Genomic DNA, 21146 nt, shown 5'->3' with positions numbered 1-21146 from the left:
TCACAAGGCTGCGACAACACGTCACCACCCATGGCCGTGTTTGTAGTTTTGTTTTTAGAGCCACTTTCTTTTGCTGTGTTGTTTTTCCAATCAAACAATCACGTAACATCAGCATTAATAGAGTTTATTTGTGCTGTTGTAGTTAAAGGGATAGTTCACCCACTCTACTCATCACTATGCCGGTGGAGGGGTGAGGGGGTTTGAGTCCACAAGACACTTTTGGAGTTTCAGGGGTAGACAGCTTTGCAAGCCAAATCCAAAGTAAATGGTAAAAAACTAAAACTAAATGCCTCTATACTTCTCCCGTGGGGTCATCCGAGTGTCCGCAAGCCCTGACATTCAACTTTGACTCGAAACTGGGTCATTTACACCATGTTTTTAGCCTAAATGTCCACTGTGATCCTCAGCCCGAAGCAGAGGACATTTAGAAGGAAAACATGGTGTAAATGGGAGCAGTGTGGAGGCATTTAATGTGTTTTATTCTGTTGTTGGTTGTGTTTGAAGAATTGGTCACCAGTTACTCCAATTGTATTGGATTTGGTTTAATTTTTGGACAAACTGTCCCTTTTAAGATAAGATGAGATAAAAATGTATTGATCCACACACCAGGGGAAACTCAGCAGCAGGCAGGTCAGACTGGAGTAGACAAGAGGTTAAAGAATATATTTTTAAACGATGGGGGGAAACGTATACTCATCCTGAGACTGTGTGTTATTCACACTAATCATTTTTTGACATGTTTATGATAATACGATGTGGTGACAAATAATTTAATTTAAGTTGAATACGCCTACATGCAGTCCTCTATTAAGAGTTTGTCATTTGTCAAGATAAATAGCTATATCAAAGCGATAGGGATTTCATGTTAAAGTCAAGCTTTATTGAGGACAATCCAAAAGACTAGTTGAATATTATCTCACCTTTAAAGGGCTATATACTGGTCTTTTATAAGGATATTAAGATAAGTAATATTGGTTTTGTTTTCCTCTTACGTGTGTTCACACTGTTCACAGCATGTATGGGGATCATTGTGAACCATTAGTAGAGAGAGTCAGACTATGATTATCCGGGGATGCTACACTAAGTATGTACATTATATACACATCTTTCACTGGAGTGGTTTGTGTAGAAATGTTATGAGGTTAAGTGCAGTGGCACAGGATGATTGCAGAGCAAGTAGAAAAACCATCATACATAAATATAACATTGTGATGTGCAGATGACACAAATGTGCAAAACGTTATTTTCCGCCATTTCAGATGGTGTAGTAGAGTCTGACGGCCGTGTGAATGAAGGACCTGCGGAATCGTTCCTTCATGCACTGTGGGTGGAGCAGTCGGCTGCTGAAAGAGCTGCTCAGGGCCCCCAGAGTGTCATGTAGGGGGTGCAAGGGTGTTGTAGTTCAAAAGGTTCCCCTCATTGCTATGGTGATGGCTTTTTGGATTGGTTTTGATTAGCTGTTCTCCATGAAGAGAGAAGCGATGCAGATATGCACCCCGAAAATGTCTCACGTCAGCTCACAACCCTCTGAGGAGCATATTCTCACAGCTGTGCAAACATGGAGGAACCGTTGCTGCACATACATTGAAAAGCTTCTCTTTGGGGCGGTGGAGAAGCATTAAAATAGTTTCTTTCAAATCAGACTGAGGCTCGAAATTTACATGATGCAAATACCATCTAGACGAAATTGTATTTTCAAGGACAAAATCATGACTGATAATACACCCCGAGAACTGCCACACGCCTGCTTTGATAAGAGAAACATTTTCTAGATAATGATTTATATCAAAGAGAATTATAAGGAACATACTGTACATTGTGTAACTATCATTCACAGGCCTCAAAATGGCTACCACTGAAACCAGTCCCAGAGGCATCAATGGGTACAAAGAACATTGCCACACCTAAATTCAAGTTTCCTGTATGCGCAGTGAATTTAATTAATTTCTACCTCAGCTTTGGTTTTGTGCTGTTTGGAGGAATGACACTCAACCTTCAGAAGACTATTTTTATTAAACACTTTTAGGAAATTCTACTAAACTAAAAGCACATGCAGAGGAGTAAGAACTGCATCAGTAAGATGATGTCACAGGGAGGGGGAAACAAGGAAATACAGGATTCCTGAATCTAATTTTAAAACAGGTTTGACATCAATGGCACATGGTTCTACCTGCTTGTATTAATCAGGATTGTAGCACTAACAAATATTTCACTTCTCAAAAAAAGAATTGTTCGTTAAAAAGTTATCTCTGACCCGAGCAAGACAGTACACACAAAAAAGAACTTCCTCACAGTTTTTTTGCTGATATGTGGTTAATGTTTCACTTCCACAAATGACTCAACATACAATGAAGGTAAACATTACCTATCCAGTGTGAAGCCATTTGGCCCGTTCTTATGATCATTGATTCCTCGTCTCTTGTTCTCCCCAGAAATCGAGACATTCATGACTTCCTGAAGCACTACTGGAGCAGACTTCATGTAAGATTAGTAGAAGGTGCCTTGTTTGTGGCCAATTTTCATACGGAGATGTGTTCTTGTACGTGATGACTACTTATGTATACACATTATGCAAGGCCTGTAGAGGCCCCAGTAGTTACACATCCAAATGATTTAAAGCCAGACAGGCTTCCTTCACATTTCACTGTTCACAGAAAAGACACTTTTTTATTTGTCTGAAGACACAATCCACTTCCTTTCCCTCCAGAATCACTTTGACTGTAAACACGACTTTAACGGATGGCATACACTGATATGATATGACACTGCTGTCCGATTTCGTACTGCATAAAAAGGGCAGGTCAATTTGTCACTTCAGTGCTGCAACGCTGTCTGGTTGGAATCAGTCTGCTGAGATGGAGAGAAGGATACCTGCCACTGACGGAATATAGCAAACACCCTTTTAGACTTGTCACGAGGGCCCTGCAAGGAAAGAGGAAAAGTTAAATACCAAATATTGTTTATATGATAGATACAACGCAAAAGTTGTCAGGCCAAGACTGAAAAAAACAAAAATTAAGTAAGTGTGATTACACTTTAAATAGCTTGAAATGCATGTGGTTTTGAAATATAATTATCAGACATTTAGACTTGCCTGTGCTGGACTGCCTCCTGCTGTATTGGAATTATTTTTCATGGGCATGAGGAGATCGAGAGCGGCCTTCCAGCCCTGCTGATGAAGTGCTGAACCTCCATCCAAAAAGCGGATGGCCCCTGGATGCACGTTCTCCTTTCCCACCGAGATCCAGGGACACCAGTCTCTGTGCTGAGCGAGAGGGTCAAATGTGTTCTTGTGCAGGAGATCATCCTGAAATAACAGGAAAACAAGTCAAAAAGCTGTTTGTTATAGCAAATTCAAAACCCCAAAGTCCCAATGTCACTTTAACCCTGCCATAATAAAACGTCAAAGCTATTCCAAGGTATGCATTTCAGCAGTAAAGTTAGTTCTTACAGCACCACCAACTGATGAGAGGCACAGGCGCTTGGGAGGTTGTGGCGGGCTCGCGGCGCCATCAGATGCAAAGATGTCCCCCAGTCCTCTGCCGCGTGTTGCAGACCTCTTTCCCCTGGTCAAGGGACTTGGTGGCTCTTCACTGGGGCTTGGTGAGTCTCTGCTGCGGGATCGCAAGCCCACAGGGGAGGAGGTTCCCTCACCCTGTAACATACACCAGAACACAAGCAATTTTCAGACATTTGTTAGAAGCTTCATCAACCCGCCCCACTCGCTCACGGTGAACCCAGCGGGGGATCCCCTGCTGTGTTTCAAGCTTGCCTGGTCAGAGCGTGTGGAGTCTTGGCTCCTCAGCTTCATGCGACTTGGTGTTGTAGCAGGGGTGGGTGAAGCAGATGAAGAGCGGTCTGCCTGGCCCTCATGCGTGGGTGTTGAGGCAGGAGCTGTTGTTGGGGCAGACTGGGCTACAGTTATGGAATCTCCATCACCCCCTGTTGCCTCCATCTGGTGGAAGTTCCACAAGCCCACCTTGCGCATGCAGTAGGAGCAGGTGAGGATGGGCAGGTTCATGGCATGTAGAGCTGGGCTAAGAAAAGATAAAACCATGGAACAGACATGATTTGATCAATTAGCGTCACGTTTGCCTCGGTTTTAAAAAGTGTCTCCCCTGTTCTTTCATCAACATCAATTTGTGTGTACTAGACAGAGTTTGGAGTTTCTTCTCACCTTCCTGCCCAGCCACAGAGAGAAACTATGCATGCAGCCACCTGGACACCCAAAGATTCAGAGCACCGAGTCCCTCCCTTTCTTTTTTGCTCCTCCTCGACAAGCTGTAGTACAGCACTGATGACGTCCTCAGTCAAAGACTGCAAGGGAAAGTAAAGAAGAATTACACGTGAACAAGTCAAAATCCCATAAAGGTGACATTTTTCTGCAATAATCAGATTTATCCTGGCTCACCATAGATTTCAGCTGCTCTGGCTTCATGGCTGGCAGCTGCTGTGCAAGGAGACAGGCGCTCTGGAAGCGCTCTAAGAAGGCAGTGAGAAGCGTTGATGGTTCACAGGCTGGAACCAACCAGAACCGCTCTGAAATCAAATCAATATTCACAATGACCATCGTGTGGATACCTCAGGTTAAAGTAAAATTGTCACGTTATAGATTATTTAGATCAGTATACAGTACATGCTAGAATATTTTTTGAACTTACCTGGACAGGGGAAGTCGGGCCAAGGACAAAACTTCTCATGCTGCGTCTGAAGCTGTCTCAAAATCTCTGCAATGCGGGATTCATCTATTCAAAGGAAGATGATTGACCTTTAATTTTTTGGGGCTGACTGGCAACATCTGTGTAACCTTTCTTAAACACAGTGTCTGCTGGCTCTGACACTGACTTTTTCTTGAAGTTTTACTTACATTTTTCAAAGTCTAAAGTCGGTTGTAGTGTTGCACAGAGGAAAGCGTTGCAGCTGGAGCACTTGAGCATATCACAGCCAATGTTGATCCAGCCATAACGGGCGCACATCAGAGGGGACAGTGTGCGGGGTTTGCCTGCCCATTTCAAACAGTGCTCTACTAAGGAACAACAACTGTCACATTCATTGTCACTCTGAAATAAAGTACGTATCTATGCATGGATAATTCAAGTTTTGTAACATGTAAATACATAAACATACTAAAACTACAGTGCTGTCTTTATTAGTTTATCACATGGGGAGAAAAACCACAACAAGTTGCCTCAAACTGGGTCAAAAGTTCAAAATGATTGAAAGGATATTGAATAGGATTCCACTCTTGAGAAAAAGGCTTCTTTGTTAGTTGCTTCACAAGGTGCGGGAGTGTTGCTTTTTACTTCAAGAACTTTCAAATGTCCTTGACCACTGAAAAGCAAACAGAGGAAATGTATACGGCACAGATGTTATATTCCACATAGCGATAAATTGGATTTATTAATACTGTACATTGTAATTCACATAAATCCTGTAAATGAACTTGCACAGCTTGACAGAAATGCACGGTCCAAAGTGAGGCCTATTAACTGTAAGTAAATAAGTGATTGACATGGGGCTGGTTACTTACTGGAAAAACACAACTAAAGAAAAGAGAGTGCAAGCTGCACTTAGTGTACAGAGCTTCACTTCAGTGAATCTTGCGTAACAGCAGGGAAAACAAAGCAGTGCGGCTCTATCACTCTTTTCCGACTAAATCCATCGACCTATTCTGTTGATGCACAGCACAACCTCACTATGTGGGTGTAATCCGGCCCTGGCGACTGTGCAACATGTGGAAATTGACCCACAAACTCGCACCAAGCCAATAGAACACCATGTTACCGACAGAGTTAAGGTCCCCACCCCCCTCATGTAGACAGCGTGCAGAGAGGAGCGAGTGTACAGCCGAGTGGCACCGCGGAGCAAAGCGGCTCCGCAGGTAAACACGTTAAAAAGCACAGTGATGTATAAACTCTCCTGTTCTGGCCCACGAGCTCCTGGACGTGAGGAGAGATGAGGCTCGGGTCGCTTCTCAGAGAGGAGGCGCAGAAGTTGCAAGCGCTGCCAGGCTAAGTGGCTAACCACCCGAGCTAGTCACAACTGCGCCTGTACGCCACACACACGCCGCCGGGTTGATCGCTAAACGCACCTGATGGAGCCGCCGGTCGTCGACGACACCCCCTGGTTCAGGATCTCACGAACTTTCTCCGGAGAAACTAGAGACCCTTTCTGGTGGTTGGAGTTGGAGAGGCGATCCCCACGACTGCCGCTGAGAGTCGCCATGATCGGTTCTGACGTCCCCCGGAAAATAAAGCCCGAGAGCAATGGTTCCGCTTTGAAAGACCCTACCACAGCTCAGAGCTGAGACCCCCCCACTTCTGCCTCTCACTTAGTTTTAAAGTTATTTCTATATGTGGCAATTTGATTCATAAGCATTTATTATTTATCACATAAGAAAACCACTGGTTTTGAGGCAGCAAGTTTGCTTTTTTTTGATTTGTCGATTATTATGTAGTTTGTTATTGTATTCTATACAGAATAAACTTTTCCACTTAAAGGTCCAGTGTGTAAGATTGAGGTGAAAGGGATCTATTAACAGAAATTGAATATAAAATAATCCTGTATGTTTTCACTAGTGTGTTTCATCTAAATTGTACGATTTGTTGTTTTCTTTACCTTAGAATGAGCCTTTTATATTTAAATACTTCCTATTTACATGGGGAGCAGGTCGTCTAGGCTGCCATGTTTTTTACAGTAGCCCAGACTGGACAAACTAAACACCTTTTGAGTTTTTATGACAACTGAAGTCTACAACAGGTTTGCCTTCATGTTTGGAGGAGGGGGGTATTCAGCTGCAACGTGCAACTTCACTACTAGATGTCACTATATCTTACTCACTGAACCTTTAACAAACTGACCTATTTTCATTTTTATGCACATTCAAATGAATAAACTGAAGATTCATGCAGATTTTCCTTACACTATATAATTTAAAAGCACAAATATTAAAATTATAAATATTAAAACTGCATTGACTGACTCACATTTTAATCAAATTGCTTATAACTAATTGCCACACTGCCCTTTGACCACCTGTTGTTGTGGGGTTACTGACATCCCACCATCCTGAGAGTTGTCCCAAAGCATGTATCCTGTAGCGAGCGCTCATATTCACACATGACATATTGGACACGTATTTATTTCAGGCTGCATTTTCAACCTGCCACTGAATCTGCCATCCTCTAAAATGCCCCATGTTATGACCAACCATCAAGTGTTTGGTAATATTTCACATCTAATAGTGGATATGGACTAGATACTTTGTTCCAAGCAAAAGTTACAAGGGGATGCAAACTCTTTCACACCTAAATTTAAACCTGCCACAATATGTTTGCCAGATGATGACCAACCATCCGTATGCAACGAATGACATGAAGCTACATGGGAATAAAAGCATTTATTTTGAATGCTGAGCCATGTCATACAGTATAGAATCTCGCCGATGAAAACACACAATACATAATGATGAATACATTTGTTGAAGTTTTTTTATCTACTTTTTAAAAACTTTATTCAATCCATTCATACAACCAAACATAATAATCAGATATTCATATAAGCAAAGTTAAGACAAATGAAAAGAAAAAGTTCAGGAAACATTAAACGTCCCAAACACAGAATGAAATAAATGATGCAACTTTAAGTAAAAACAAATGAATCAAAAGCACAGTTCTACAGTCTTGACAGCTTTTTTGTTTATCATCAAATATATACATTATATTATCTGTACGTTGTGTTGAGCTTAAAAAGCGTAAAAGACAAATCAAATATAAGAATTGTGGAGGATAACTATCTTGACTCGGAAAGACATTGTGTTGTTGTTTTGGGAGACGGGACACGCGCAGCCCCGCCCCTCGGTGATGACGCAGCCTCCCAATAACAAGCCCTCCGATTGGCTAAGCGGGAGGGGGGCAGCAGGAATTTGTGAATGGCTTCAGATGGATGAGATGCGGGCTGATTTATAATGTTTTATCTGCACCTCGGCAGATGTGGTTGTTCTTCGACGTGACTGGATTGTAAACGGGGGAAGCGATGGAGGCGGAAGCTGCTCGCGGTCCGGACCAGCTGAACAAATTCGAGCGACTGACAGGGAGGCCGCCGCAGACGCTAGCAGGTCGGTCAGCGTTAGCACGACATGCTAACGACATGTTTGAACTCGCTCACATCCTGTCAGTCAGATCTAAAAAAAACACTTTCACTCTGATCGCCTGTTCCACATGAAATGCAATGTGCACGTTGCCCTCGCTGTTGCACGTTGCTAACCATAACATTGAAGCTAGCAGCCAGGAGCTTGTTTATCTTTTTGCTAGCTTGTTAGCAATCACATCAAAGCTACTTAGAACATGAAAACAAGCAGATAGTTCATCGTACATTTAGTCAAATCCTGGCTTTTAGCTGTAAGACTGGTGTGGGATGTGTGCTGGCCCCACTCAGTCATGGGCTACCAGGACTATCATCACAGATCCAGGGCTGTTTAACTGCACCATTCACTTTGAAGAACATACATGTTTCTGGTTTTAACAAGTGAAGCTAATGCATGACGACTCAAGATGCGTTCAGGTGCAAGTTCACACCCAAAAGCAGCACATGACCCGGTCAGGTATGTTGCTAGTGCTAGATGTGTGTGTGCTGCAGCGCTACTCATCATGGTAATCATCAATAATCATCGTGTGCATAACGTAGTGCTGGATAAACAGATATGATCTCGATGTTCCACCATGTTTGGAGAAAAGACCAGGACGCACCGACCCCCCTCTGATTTTTAACCATATCCACTTGGCTTGATGGTCTGTGTTCACGTGTGTGTCACAGATACAGTCGTTACAGCTGCCAAGGTCAGTCACACCAGGGGCCCAGCAACGTGCACCATGGTACACAGTCCAGATCTGGTCATGCTGCAAAGAAATATGACCCAGATGACTGAGTGACTGAGTCATCGTACTCGACTCCGCAAAGGATTTGTGGTCTATTCAGTGCAATCACTTATTTTCATAAACTATACATATACTTTGCATAATGCTTTTACATTTGTCTGGCCTATTAATTGATTTGTAATGAGCCCCAAAAAGTCAATCACTTTCTGCAAGAGTTGTGAGGATGTTTTTTTTATCTTAGCAAAGTAGAAACAACTATTTTTATAGATTTTGGTCACAGAAATATATGTGGCCTGTAGAAGCCTTTTTCTTTTTTGCTCCTCTTACAACTTCCCTCTGTATCCAGCTGGCAGATTTCACATGTCAAGTAAAAATTCATGTTCAGCGTGTGGTCTTGATGGAAGCGCCTCAGCAGGCATATGTCAATGAATTGTGGTGATTCAGAGCTATGTTAATAGATAACTGACAATAATTGCGACAATACTGCCAAAGTCATGGTATGTGTTACGCGCATTAGGTTTGTATCAACGTGGGTGTTTGGTTGTGTCCTACATTCCTCTGCTCGCTCTCTATAAGCCTTGTTTCTCTGCTGTGCTTCAGAATCCATTATAAATCCTGATTAATAAAAATGCATTTGTTGGCGGAAACATCAGAGTGGAGTTAAAGGTAGGGCTCGGTGCTATTCTTAGTGCTTTACCAGACTTAATTTGCTCTGAGTTCTGTCATCATGCCCCTGCCGAAAGAAAACCTGTTAAAGCCTCTGGCCGAAAATATCAAAAACTCCAATAGTGAGGTTTTATTTAGCATTGTTTTTTTCCCCAGAAGGTAAAACATGTGATGTTGTGAATAATGAATCAAAAACACGAGATCCATGGAGCCAGATTATTATATTTAAAACTACAGCACACTATGATTTGACCAGTTGAGTCAAAAGTGCATTTTTATATGGAAGGCACTGTATAGGAAATATACAGTATACCAGAGTAAGTACCTCTATTAACATGCTCCCCCTCTCTAGGTCAACGTACTCCCCCCGCCCGCAGTGGGCATCGCTGTGTCGCAGACAACACTAACCTGTATGTATTTGGAGGCTACAACCCAGACTACGATGAGTCAGGAGGCTCAGATAATGAAGATTATCCACTGTTCAGGGAGCTGTGGAGGTACCACTTTGCCACAGGCTGCTGGCAGCAGGTCCGAACAGAAGGCTACATGCCCACAGAGCTGGCGTCTATGTCAGGTAAAACAGATCCATTGTTTTAAATATTTTAATACTTCTTACTTGTCATGCACTTGGTTCTAGGTTTTTTATACACAAAAACAAAATTGTGTTTTCCAGCAATTGTGGATGGAACATAAATGTAATGTTACTTTGTTCCCTCAGCTGTTTTGCACGGCAACAACCTCCTGGTGTTCGGAGGCACTGGGATCCCCTTTGGTGAGAATAACGGCAACGATGTTCACGTTTGTAACGTGAAGTACAAGCGATGGTCCCTGCTCAACTGCCGTGGGAAGAAGCCAAACAGAATCTATGGACAGGTAGCCTCAGAAATCAATCGGTAGTTTGAAGAAGAAAGGACTATAGAGATCAGTTGCTTTTCAAAATCTAGGCACTTGGTATTCAAACTTGTAAACTATTAAACAGAACTACCATGAACTAGGCTCTCAAATCTTTGTTCCTCCAGGCCATGGTCATTATAAACGGCTTCCTGTACGTGTTTGGAGGGACAACGGGGTACATCTATAGCACAGACCTGCACAGGCTGGACCTGACCACCAGGGAGTGGATCCACCTCAAGCCCAACAACCCTCCTGACGACCTGCCCGAGGAACGGTGCGCTATCATGCTTCTAAACAAGCTGGGAATCTTTTCATTGTTGTAAGAACCCTTGACATAACTCTATGTTGTTTGTGTGTGCCACAGGTACAGACATGAAATAGCTCATGACGGACAGAGGATCTACATTCTGGGAGGAGGCACTTCCTGGACATCTTATCCTCTAGACAAGGTACTGCTATACGCCGCTAAGGGGGATCTCTAGTCACTCGGACCCATTGTGAATACACCATTGTTTTTCTTTTAATAGGTGCATGCGTACAATCTCGAGACCAATTCCTGGGAGGAGATTACGACTAAACCTCATGACAAAATAGGTGTGTGTCCTGCACTGAATTATCACCTATTGCTCTTGTGTTCTCGTGCACACAACTCTAAAATGTCTGTGCTTCTCCCAGGGTACCCTGCTCCTCGGAGATGCCATAGCTGTGTGCAAATACGAAACGGTGACTCTTTTTCAATACTGCTGTTATTCTGTTTCAAGGATAAGCAGTCTGTTATATGTGGAACCTTAAGTGTTGATAGTAACTCCCTGCCAGCTCACACACAAACAGCTACAACCATTTATCTTTCTCGGTTACAGATGTATTCATCTGTGGAGGCTACAACGGGGAGTTGATATTGGCTGATCTGTGGAAGATCAACCTGCAGACTTTCCAGTGGAGTAAACTACCAGCAATGATGCCTGAGCCGGCCTACTTCCACTGTGCTGCTGTCACCCCGGTTAGTGCAGATTATTAGCTCCGTCTGTTGAAATGTTGATGGTTTAAAATAGCTAGATTTGTTAGGCACATTTTTCCTATAAATCCACAAGGTTGGCCAATGTGAGGGGTTTGAATTGCTCTATATTATTCTATATAAAACATATGCTTCGGTCTTTCCTTCACTCCGTCTCCAGGCTGGCTGCATGTACATCCATGGTGGCGTGGTGAACATTCATGAGAACAAGAGGACTGGCTCTCTGTTTAAGATCTGGCTGGCGGTGCCCAGTCTGCTGGAGCTCTGCTGGGAGAAGCTCCTCAAGGCTTTCCCCCACCTGGCCACTCTCTCCACCATGCAGCTGATGAACCTGGGCTTGACACAGGAACTAATCGAACGCTTGAAATGAGCCGCACAGCGGAGCGCGGACTGAGGAATGGATGACCTGGGCTGGACTGGGAGGAGACGAGGTGTGACAGAGCACAGAAGATAAAATTCACAGCAAAATTTCTCGGGAATCGCCCTCTCGCTCCCGTGCCTGACGTAGCCCCGCCTTAAAACCAAAAACAATGGGATGCCTTTTTTTCGTTTATTTTTTTTGTTCTTAGGTTTTTCGCAGTTCCAGTGATGACGAAGAAAATAAACGTGGAATGTTTTATTCCTTACATGATGCCTTTGTGTCAAGCTACGTACGAACTCCCGCCCCTCATCAGCCAAACTGTGACTGCTGGAAATACTTTATTTTGCCCCGCCATGTTTTCAAAGACTGCCCTCTCCCATTTTTTTAATCCACCTTCTCTAGTACTTTTAAGAATTATGTGCAAAAGAAGAATGCATGTATATTTATTTGAAGGACAAAAATCAGTTTTGGGGGAATTCTCATCACCTGAAATTGCTGTTTGCACATGTTGTATTGCATATTTGTAGACATTTACTTTTTTTAAAAGGAGGTTTCAGTCTATAAAGTGGCGGAGAGTGTTTTTGCACGTTTTAGTCAATTGAATACAAATCTCTTGTTGACAAGCTGGAGTGTTTTAGATTTTGAAAGTGTTTGTGACTTTCCCGTGAGCCATTTTTTTTTTCATTTTTCTCTGTATGGTATGAAAATCAACTTCCAGAAGCTTGAAACTTCAATCACCGACTTCCCCTGCATTACTTTGAAATCATTTTTAAAAAATGGAAATGTTTTCACTGTCAGGGATTACCAATCTAAAATTTCAAGTCTTTTCTAGTTCTTTTTATGTTGTATGAATGTAAACGAGTGTTTGTCTGGAGTTGAGGAACAACTTAATAAGTTATTTGTAGTAAATTGGCTAAAACGTGTGAAGAAAAAGTGAAATGCTTGTTTTACCAATGACTGAGCCCTTCTATTTTCCATCATACATGTTACAGAGAATCATCCACAAAAAAAAAAAATCGAAGGTGGGTATCTTCAATAATAATGAACTTTCCATCCTACTTGCTTGCAGCTCTCATTTGTAAACCAAACCATGCAACACATCACTGTGAATTTGGTGCTCTTTAAAAATTAACTTAAATGCTTTTATTCAAATAAAGACTTGCTGTTATTCCATTCAGACATGTTTTTTACTCCCTCTCTGTCGGTGGCTGAGTTTTGTCGGAGGGAGTTGCTTTGGTAGCAAACATCTGCGTGTACTGCAGTGCCTTTCAAACTTTCAATGAGGTTGAAATAAGTATAGGCAGTGGAAGATCTTTTTCATGTTTAGACGAACAGGTTTTATGTTGAAGATTTGACCTTTTTGTTGTAGAGTTAGTCAATTTTTTAACCACTGAACAATTCTGCCATTACACACAGATTAACCACTCAGCATAATGGAGGCCAAAATGATGACTCTTAATATACAAGTCTTTTGGTCGCTTCCCGTCAGGAACCAGACAAAATAATCTTCAGAACAGGATGCAGCAAACTCAGTCCTACACGGAACATTTAATTTCACTGATGCCAAATAACATTGCACCCTGAACAAAGTATGATTATGAGTAATGAGAGATTAGGATGCCAGTCAGAACGGGATGTCACTAGATGTTTTGATGCCTCCCACACACACACACACGCATGAACCTGCCTGCACTTCTTTACCGTAACCACCTTTTATTTACCTTCTGCATACAAAACTACTCGGTGCATGACGTCATCACCTGCTTTTTATATTAACCTCATCAGATCTTTACTTTTGGACATAGGTTTAAAACAGTCACCATTTAACTGTTGTACAGTGGACTTGTGTGAGTGTCATGTTGGAGTTAAATATTAATAAAGTGTTCTGTAAATAGCTCTCGGTTGCCCCCAATTTCCTTTGCTTGACTAGTAATTAGCATGATACATATTACAATGCTGTTTGCATGACTTGCTGTTGTCACGTCTTTTCTGAAAATGCACATTAGGTCATTGCAACACTAAATGTGTCAAATGCCAATTTTTTTTAATGGGAGAAATTATGCCCCAAAACTAAATTTTATAAACAATGCATTTTTTAATTTCAATATAAACCACAGTACAAAGATTACAAAGACAGCACAAAGACACCACCCAGTAATTTACATGTACAAAACAGACTTTCAGGGATTTTTCTTGATCAACAGGAGCGAGGAGAGGGAGCGAAGAAATAAAGAGCCAATAGGATGAGGTAAACCACCACGAGAGCGGTGCCTGTGGAACAAAGCAAGAGCGCTTTACATATGCAATCAGTTTCAAACCGTGAGAACTCATGTTCACTTCTGCTCTGGGGAAATGACTTTAGCCTGACTTACCCTGAAAGTAGTCACATTTTCCATCCATGAAGATGTAGTTGACCACAATGACACTGAAGATGCTGGCCCAGAGATGAATGTCACTGAACACGAGTACAAATCCGACATCCTGGGGAGAAAATGTCAAGTCAAGTTGTGCAAACAAACATGCACGAGAAAGAAAATCATCCATTGCAAAAGAAAAAGAAAAAGAAAAATCCAGTTTAACTTACATAAAATGCATTGAAGAGGATAAGCAGTGGAATCTGGATCATACAGACCTGGACAGCAATGCAACTGCCAACTTCAAGGCTGCAGAAGAAAACTAGAATTACCGTCGTATGTTTCCACCAACCAGTGAGATGCAGTTTCTATTTTCCAGACTCATGTGAGGTCACCGTGACCTTTGACCACAGAAATCTGATCATTTCATCCATCACGTTTCAGATGACACAAACATGCTCTGTGAGGCCACCGTGACCGAATCTAATCTGAGTCTAAATAAATGATCATCTGTGCCAAATTTGGGAGCAACTGTGACCGAGACATTTGACCATCAAATTCTAATCGGTTCATCCTTAAGTCCAAGTAAACATTTGTCCAAGACATTCCTTCGAGGTGTTCGTGAGATGTCTCGTTCACAAGAATGGTACAGACTGGAAAACATAATGCCTCTGGCCACTGACCTGTTATTTACGAGGAGGCATGAAAGATATTTCACAAATGTAACATTTCCAACAGTTATTATCACAACGATACAAATTCACAGGTTTTGTGTTTTGCATTAAAATAAATAAATTATTGTGTTCACTCAGTAAATTAGTCAAACCTCAGGCTGATGTTGTTCTGCAGTGCGAACTGGATCCCATTGACGATCTCCGGTAGCTCTGGCACCATGGCCAACACTGTGACACCGATGAAGTACTGCAAGAAAGAAGCCGCACACAACCTCAGTACAAAGAAACCTATGACACGAGTTGACCCCCAAATACATCATGTACAATACACCAAGCCCCTCGGGTCACATAGTATCTAACAGAGGAGTTTATATCAGTTAATCACATCTCCATAGTGCAAACAACAACGCTCTGTTGTTCATTTCTACCCCAGGCTGTAAATTCTAAAGGTTTCCATCATCCACGAGCTAAATTTGTCTCATGAAGCAAAGAATTCTTCAAATCCGAGTAATTCTCCTCCCTTCTAAAAATAAACCATTTTCAATACAGGCTTCTTTTCTGTGGAATCAGCTCCCAGCTTCAGTCCGGCAGGCAGATAAACTGTCGATGTGAAAGAGCAGGTGCAAAGCGTCGGCTCAGGTCTCGTCTTGAACCAGCTCGTAGTTATGCTGCTGTAGGCCGAGACTGTCGGGTGACACATGACACATGGAGCTTCTCTTTCCTCTTCATCACATTAATGTCTCATCAAGACATATTACTGACTTGGCTCCTTCCACAGAAATCAAGTGCTTTATTGTTGCAGATCCAGGATCTCGGCTGCAGCCACATCATGGATCATGATTATGACAAATCCCCCCCCGAAGGTTAAGGACAAAGGCTGCGATTTGTGATATACAAATAAAGCTTGATTGTTTTTAATCCAGTACCTTGGAAATGGAGGAGTTGGTCAGAATGGGCTTGACGTTCTCCGTGCTGAGGTCCGCGCAACAGGCCATCAGCACCGTGGCGACAATCAGCACTGCCAGAGCCCTCCACCGGGACCAGTGGACCACATGATGACCTACTGGTGATGCAAACACAAACACACACACGCCATCAGCTCACCGACACGCATCTTTAATATTTATGTCTCATCTTTCTGTTAATGGATGTTGGCATGCACAGGCACAACGTTACATCCGTGCACCTTTCCTTCGGTGACTCGCATGCACGAGCAGGTTAACCAGGTCGGTGACAGGCAGTCAGTAGTTAGGAATTATTCTGCATTCCTTCACCACAAACAGAATGACATGCACACCACATACACACACACACACACACCTGTTGTAACCTGGTTGCTGGCAACAATGCTGTCATTAATACAAGAGTTGACAGCGTGAAGATGGCCAGCAGTGACCTCACCAGTGGGGTGGCAGGTGATGGCGCCCTCTTGTGTATACTGACCATGTGCATGGTCACCTTGGCCATCACTGATATGGATGTCATAGATGTGGGAGTGGGTTTTCAGTGTGAAGATGAGGCCGATCAGGTACGCAGTAGGCAGCAGCACAGAGATAGTGTACACCAGAGGCCTGGAATACATGTTTTTAAATTAATAATTAGTCAAAATGAGGTTGAGAGTTGAAAAATTTAACATATGAAGCACCTGGACTTACTCAATATGGGAGAGAATCAAATGTGGGTCAGTTCGACTCTGAGAACAAAGAATGACAAAGAAAGTAAAATAAAAAAAGTTTCTAGAATAAATCTTCTACAGTAACCATGTTCCTCTTTAAACAGTCGTGGGGCCAATCAGATATGGATCTTCATGGTGAGAGGGTCTGAACTGTTTTAATGCAAACATCAAAGCAATAATAACCAGGACTCAAACTCTACTGAAACTGGAGGAAAACAAAAAGTACTCAGGAAGTTGAAGTGTAAAGTGAGGAGAAGTGGCCCACCATGTCGTAGTGACAGTCCTTGCAGATGAAGGGGGCGCTGGTGTTGTTTGGGATGTTGGTGCAGCTTTCACACACCAGATAACCGAACGCCTTGGAGAAAAGGGTGGGAGCAAACACGCCTGTGGACAAGCGTCACAGCACAGGACTCAGATTGATCAAATCAAGTTTGAGGCAGAGGAAGAGTTGTGCGCGCATGTGGCAGCCATACATACCTCCTATGGATATAAAAAGCAAAGCAGAACTCACTCCAGCTGAACGACTGTTGAACCTCTGCTCCCTGTGTTTAATGCCCCCAATGATCATACAGATCCCCTGTGCAGGTGACAAAACAAAATTGTGCATGAGCATCTGCCCACTTATTTCAAAAGCTGCATCTTACAGGAAATGAAAAGCACATGAACTGATGCATGTTGGCAGATTTGTGTCCTTCTGAGGCACTCACAGGTATGAACAGTATACATCCAAGTATGGTTCCGGTGAGCGCCGCCTTGACGATCTCTTCGTAGCATTTGTTATTAGCGTGGTATCCCTGTAGCAGAGCTGTGATGTAGAACGTCATCTCTGTGATGGAGCCAAACGTGGCATTCACCACCGCCCCCACTGCAAAGTTACTCTGCGCAGAAATGCTGTGGGAGCATGCACAAAAAAAAAAGGAAATAGAACCATCGACACATTAAATGATATACATTGATCCAGGTTTACAAGGTTTCCTGTAGGTTTAACTTCACCTGGCTATCCCCATGCCGATGTAGTAGGACAGAGGGATGATAGAGGTGACGGCTGTGGCAAACTTGGTCTCTGCGCTGAAGTAATTATGTTCACGGTCAGTATAGCCAACAATCAGAGTGATCAATACCAGAGGAAGCAGGTCTGCAGGGAACGTGGACTTAAGGAGAATAAATAAACAGTGGACAGAGCAGAACAGCTGTAGAACACAAAGCTGTCTCGTAGGGACGGTACTTTGATAAATATCATGAGTGATTAGGGATGGAAAATGTAAAGTAGTTGAAAAAGATTAGATACACAAAACATTTTGTGAGCACATTATATTTAAATGCAATCTAATGGTAGCTAAATAAGATCCAACAACTCAAAAAAAGGATACTGAGAGCAAAAATGTTGATTCCTTGTACGGTGTATTTGCAGTAATGCACATTAAATGCTCGATTGCAGTATAAGACGACTCTGATCTCACAACTATTCGTCTGGAAAAGAGAACACAATTCATCAGAAGTTATAAATTCATTAAATTCAAAACATTTCTTAACTTAGCACAACTGATCCAGCCACACAGGCTGTGCTAATGTTTCTAATATTTTTTATTACGGTCGCCTCTCTGATAATAACATCCACAGATTTCAATATCAGTTTTGATCTGGAATCTTTTTCTATAGAAGTCAATTCACAAATGGAGGCATCATGGAGGCTATAAAAAGAAGTTATATCCAATTCCTCACCTTCACATCATTCTCTTCCTCCTAAATTTCCTTCTGGTTCAATAATCTATCCATCTGACCACTTTACCTTTTCCTGTCTGTGGATCTGGACATCCTCTGGTGCCATGAGGAGCACCGTGGTCAGTGTGCGAGCGTTCATCTTGGCCACAGGGATGGTGAAGATCAGCAGCCAGGAGAGCACACAGGCGACGGAGTGGGCCACAGCCAGCACAGGGTAACCCAGGAGCAACCACACATAGGTGCTGACCCGACACTGCAGAGGGACAATCATCAAAAACACCAACTCGTAGATTTACCTCAACGATTGAGATCATCCGGACTTTCTCACCCAGTGTTTTGAAGCTTTCCTGACAGGTGGTTCTGGGACGGGGATCTCCACGGAGATTGGAGAAGACACCAGGAGGGGGGCGGACTCCTTGTCCTCAGTGTCCCCCTCCTCAGGGATGACCTCACACTTCGGAGGCTTCACGATGGAACTCCTCATTGCATCACTGGCCTGAAAAAAACGAAATTGGTTGTCCATATACTACGTCAGCTTAGGTTTCTTATATGAATCTCTACTCTGGTAGCATGTAACAAATATTTCCAAGCTATTACAGTCACGATACCGGAATAAGTGTTGAAAACCATGATACCTTTTCTATGGACTTTCCAAATGGCCAAATAAAGTACAACGCCAACTTCCAACAAAGTTTACCTGGAAAAAGCCAAAACAAAAACGTCATTTTCTACCACATTTAGGGAAATCTACAATATTCAGAGCCATTTTTTTAAGAATACATACCATACGGAGCTCCTAAGATAGTTAGAAACATTATAGGACAAACGAGGAAGTAGAATAAAGATATCCACCATCCAAATAAAACTACATAAATGATGTTCCCAAAGGAAACCACCAAGCCTGAAAGAGAGGAGAAATCATGAATACAGCTTAGTGTTTTCTTCTATAAGGAACGTCCTGTTAATCTGAATGCGAGTGCAAAGAGAGAAATGAAATAGAAAGACCTTCTTGAGGCTTAAGAACACTAAGATCAGCGTACAGCTCTTTGGTGATGTCGGATCTTTCTCCGAGGGGCTTCTCCGTCACGTTGCCCTTCCACTTCCTGAAGCCAAACTGCGAAAGGTCAAAAGGTCAAAAATAGTAACGCAACCTGGGATTTTCAAAAAGGTGAATATTGCGGAGGTGCAGTGGAGATCAATGCTCACCCTGTAGTTGTTGGCTTCCCTGTGAGCCTCCACCTCATTGTCAGCTCTGATGGTGGTCTTGGTGGTGGCGTCGTGCCAACCCTCCTCTCCATACTGTGACGAAGTCGTCCGGGCTGAGGTGCCGTTACCTGCTGCAGAAAATCATAAGTGTGAGACCGCTCATCCACAGCAGCGAATGATTCCTGTTCTCACCATTTTCACTTTACTTCTCTCTGTCTACATTTGAACATCTCCAAATTCCACATAAGCAGGACATAAAACAAACAACAAAACACAAGAGTTTTTCCAATGTAAATATGCTTACTTGTTTGCTTCCTGCTGTAAGCTAACGTGTCACTAACCTCTGTGGACGGTGAGGTAACATTTCGGCGTGTAGTGGCAGAAGTGGGCCACAGAACCATCTGGGGAGGGCGTTGTCATCGTCCCGAGCTCCGGATGCTGGGGGCCAACACAAAGTCTGTCAGTTTGGGACTGTCGCCGTGGAAACCGACGATGCTGTTCAGGATCTACATAGATCTCTGGAAATATCACGGGAGACAGATTCGTACATTTGAAAAAAAAAAAAAAGGACACAATATATAAAACAATGTTAAGTCACATGATCGACACATCTAATGAGGTGTTGTGTTCAAGGTGAGGAAAAGGAGCAACATCCAGGAAAACCCATTTGAGCCGTGCCATGGAAATGTGTGTGACTAACAAAAACCTCCTGAGAGTCATGCAGAGTGTCCCTGCTCCCCCCACGCTGCCAAGTGCTGCCTGCCAAGACTGATCTCATTATCAATGCATTGCTCACACAAAAGAAAGTAAAGTGCTGCAGTGCTTTAAAATAAAAGATAGAAGCATGCTGTTTATACTGGGAACTGTCTACGAGCTTATAAATGACAATCTGCAACAAATGTCTGATTTAACAGTGACAGTTGGAGGTTTTTTGGAGGCAGCTGGAAGATCTACAGAAAACTGGAGTTGGAAAAGCCAATGTCTCCAGTCTTTGAGTGAGCACATGACTTTTAACTAAATCTGCCTAGGTTTGGCAAAAAAAACATCCACAGACATGCAACATGTAATGATAAAAACATCCATAAACTTTAAGGAGATTAGAAAACATGGCTAAGGAACAATCAGTCAGGAGCAAGCTGCTTTAAACCTTCTTCTTCCAATAACCCAAACTAACATGATGTATAACACACACACACACACACATCTATATATAGATATATTTATATGGACATAGATATATACACTATAAGGTTGTTATCATCACAAGGAAATAACCATGATCCTCTGCTCCTGCCTGTGATTCCTGAAACAACCCTCATCCGCCCCTCAAACACTTTCTTGGAAAGTTTGGCAGCAGCAGGTCAATTTGACGAGCACGCGCTTTCGCCAAATTAAGGTCAAACAAGCTCAGAAATTAATTCAAACCGAAGTCAGCCTCTCACCGGGTTGAACCATGAATACGAACAGGTGCAGTAGACTCACCTGAGGAGTCCTGACCTGCGGATCTTCTCCGGAGATTGTCCGCATCACCTGGCACCGACGAAGTCTTTCTGTCGGACATGATGTGTGTTTACTACACGTGTCCACCCTGTGTGTGTGTATGTGTGGGCTTCTTCCTCTCTTTATACTCTGATTTGTCACTGGCTGCTCACTGACGCCCAGCAGGGGCGGAGGAACAGGGGGGAACAGGGAGGAACACTCCC

The 21146-nt window shown here is 42.8% G+C and overlaps 3 protein-coding genes across 5 annotated transcripts; 1 reads left to right on the top strand and 2 right to left on the bottom strand.

Annotated features, from left to right (window-relative positions):
- Positions 1-1994: 1994 nt before the first annotated feature.
- zc3hc1 (zinc finger, C3HC-type containing 1) lies at positions 1995-6257 on the bottom strand. Its single transcript, XM_035147702.1, has 10 exons — positions 6092-6257; positions 5229-5331; positions 4868-5018; positions 4662-4745; positions 4412-4539; positions 4178-4317; positions 3773-4037; positions 3452-3655; positions 3095-3307; positions 1995-2922 (listed from the first exon to the last, which is right to left on the bottom strand). The coding sequence occupies exons 1-10, from the start codon at positions 6223-6225 to the stop codon at positions 2815-2817; spliced, it is 1530 nt and encodes a 509-aa protein (XP_035003593.1). The 5' UTR covers positions 6226-6257; the 3' UTR covers positions 1995-2814.
- Positions 6258-7872: 1615 nt separating this feature from the next.
- On the top strand, positions 7873-12989 carry klhdc10 (kelch domain containing 10). Its single transcript, XM_035147703.2, has 9 exons — positions 7873-8116; positions 9895-10116; positions 10261-10415; positions 10562-10710; positions 10801-10885; positions 10964-11030; positions 11112-11159; positions 11297-11436; positions 11612-12989. Exons 1-9 carry the CDS (start codon positions 8035-8037, stop codon positions 11819-11821), a joined length of 1158 nt encoding a protein of 385 aa, XP_035003594.1. The 5' UTR covers positions 7873-8034; the 3' UTR covers positions 11822-12989.
- Positions 12990-13889: 900 nt separating this feature from the next.
- On the bottom strand, positions 13890-21052 carry cax1 (cation/H+ exchanger protein 1). 3 transcript variants are annotated; one of them, XM_035147693.1, is made up of 20 exons: positions 20926-21052; positions 19785-19961; positions 19444-19574; positions 19243-19351; positions 19022-19138; positions 18873-18934; positions 18566-18733; positions 18305-18490; positions 17886-17985; positions 17509-17650; positions 17223-17406; positions 16993-17092; positions 16781-16899; positions 16496-16533; positions 16284-16411; positions 15767-15903; positions 14993-15087; positions 14397-14475; positions 14185-14293; positions 13890-14083 (listed from the first exon to the last, which is right to left on the bottom strand). In XM_035147693.1, the coding sequence occupies exons 1-20, from the start codon at positions 21002-21004 to the stop codon at positions 14010-14012; spliced, it is 2334 nt and encodes a 777-aa protein (XP_035003584.1). In that variant the 5' UTR covers positions 21005-21052; the 3' UTR covers positions 13890-14009. The 3 variants fall into 3 exon arrangements, with proteins under 3 accessions (XP_035003584.1, XP_035003585.1, XP_035003586.1); XM_035147694.1 differs by having other exon boundaries at positions 15767-15900; XM_035147695.1 differs by having other exon boundaries at positions 19785-19881; positions 20926-21048.
- Positions 21053-21146: the final 94 nt, after the last annotated feature.

This window comes from Hippoglossus stenolepis, chromosome 22 (assembly GCF_022539355.2).
Source record: "Hippoglossus stenolepis isolate QCI-W04-F060 chromosome 22, HSTE1.2, whole genome shotgun sequence".
In the NCBI taxonomy this organism is placed as follows: Eukaryota; Metazoa; Chordata; class Actinopteri; order Pleuronectiformes; family Pleuronectidae; genus Hippoglossus; species Hippoglossus stenolepis.
Note: the sequence above shows the minus strand (reverse complement) of the source record. Positions and strands in the feature narration are given on the sequence as shown.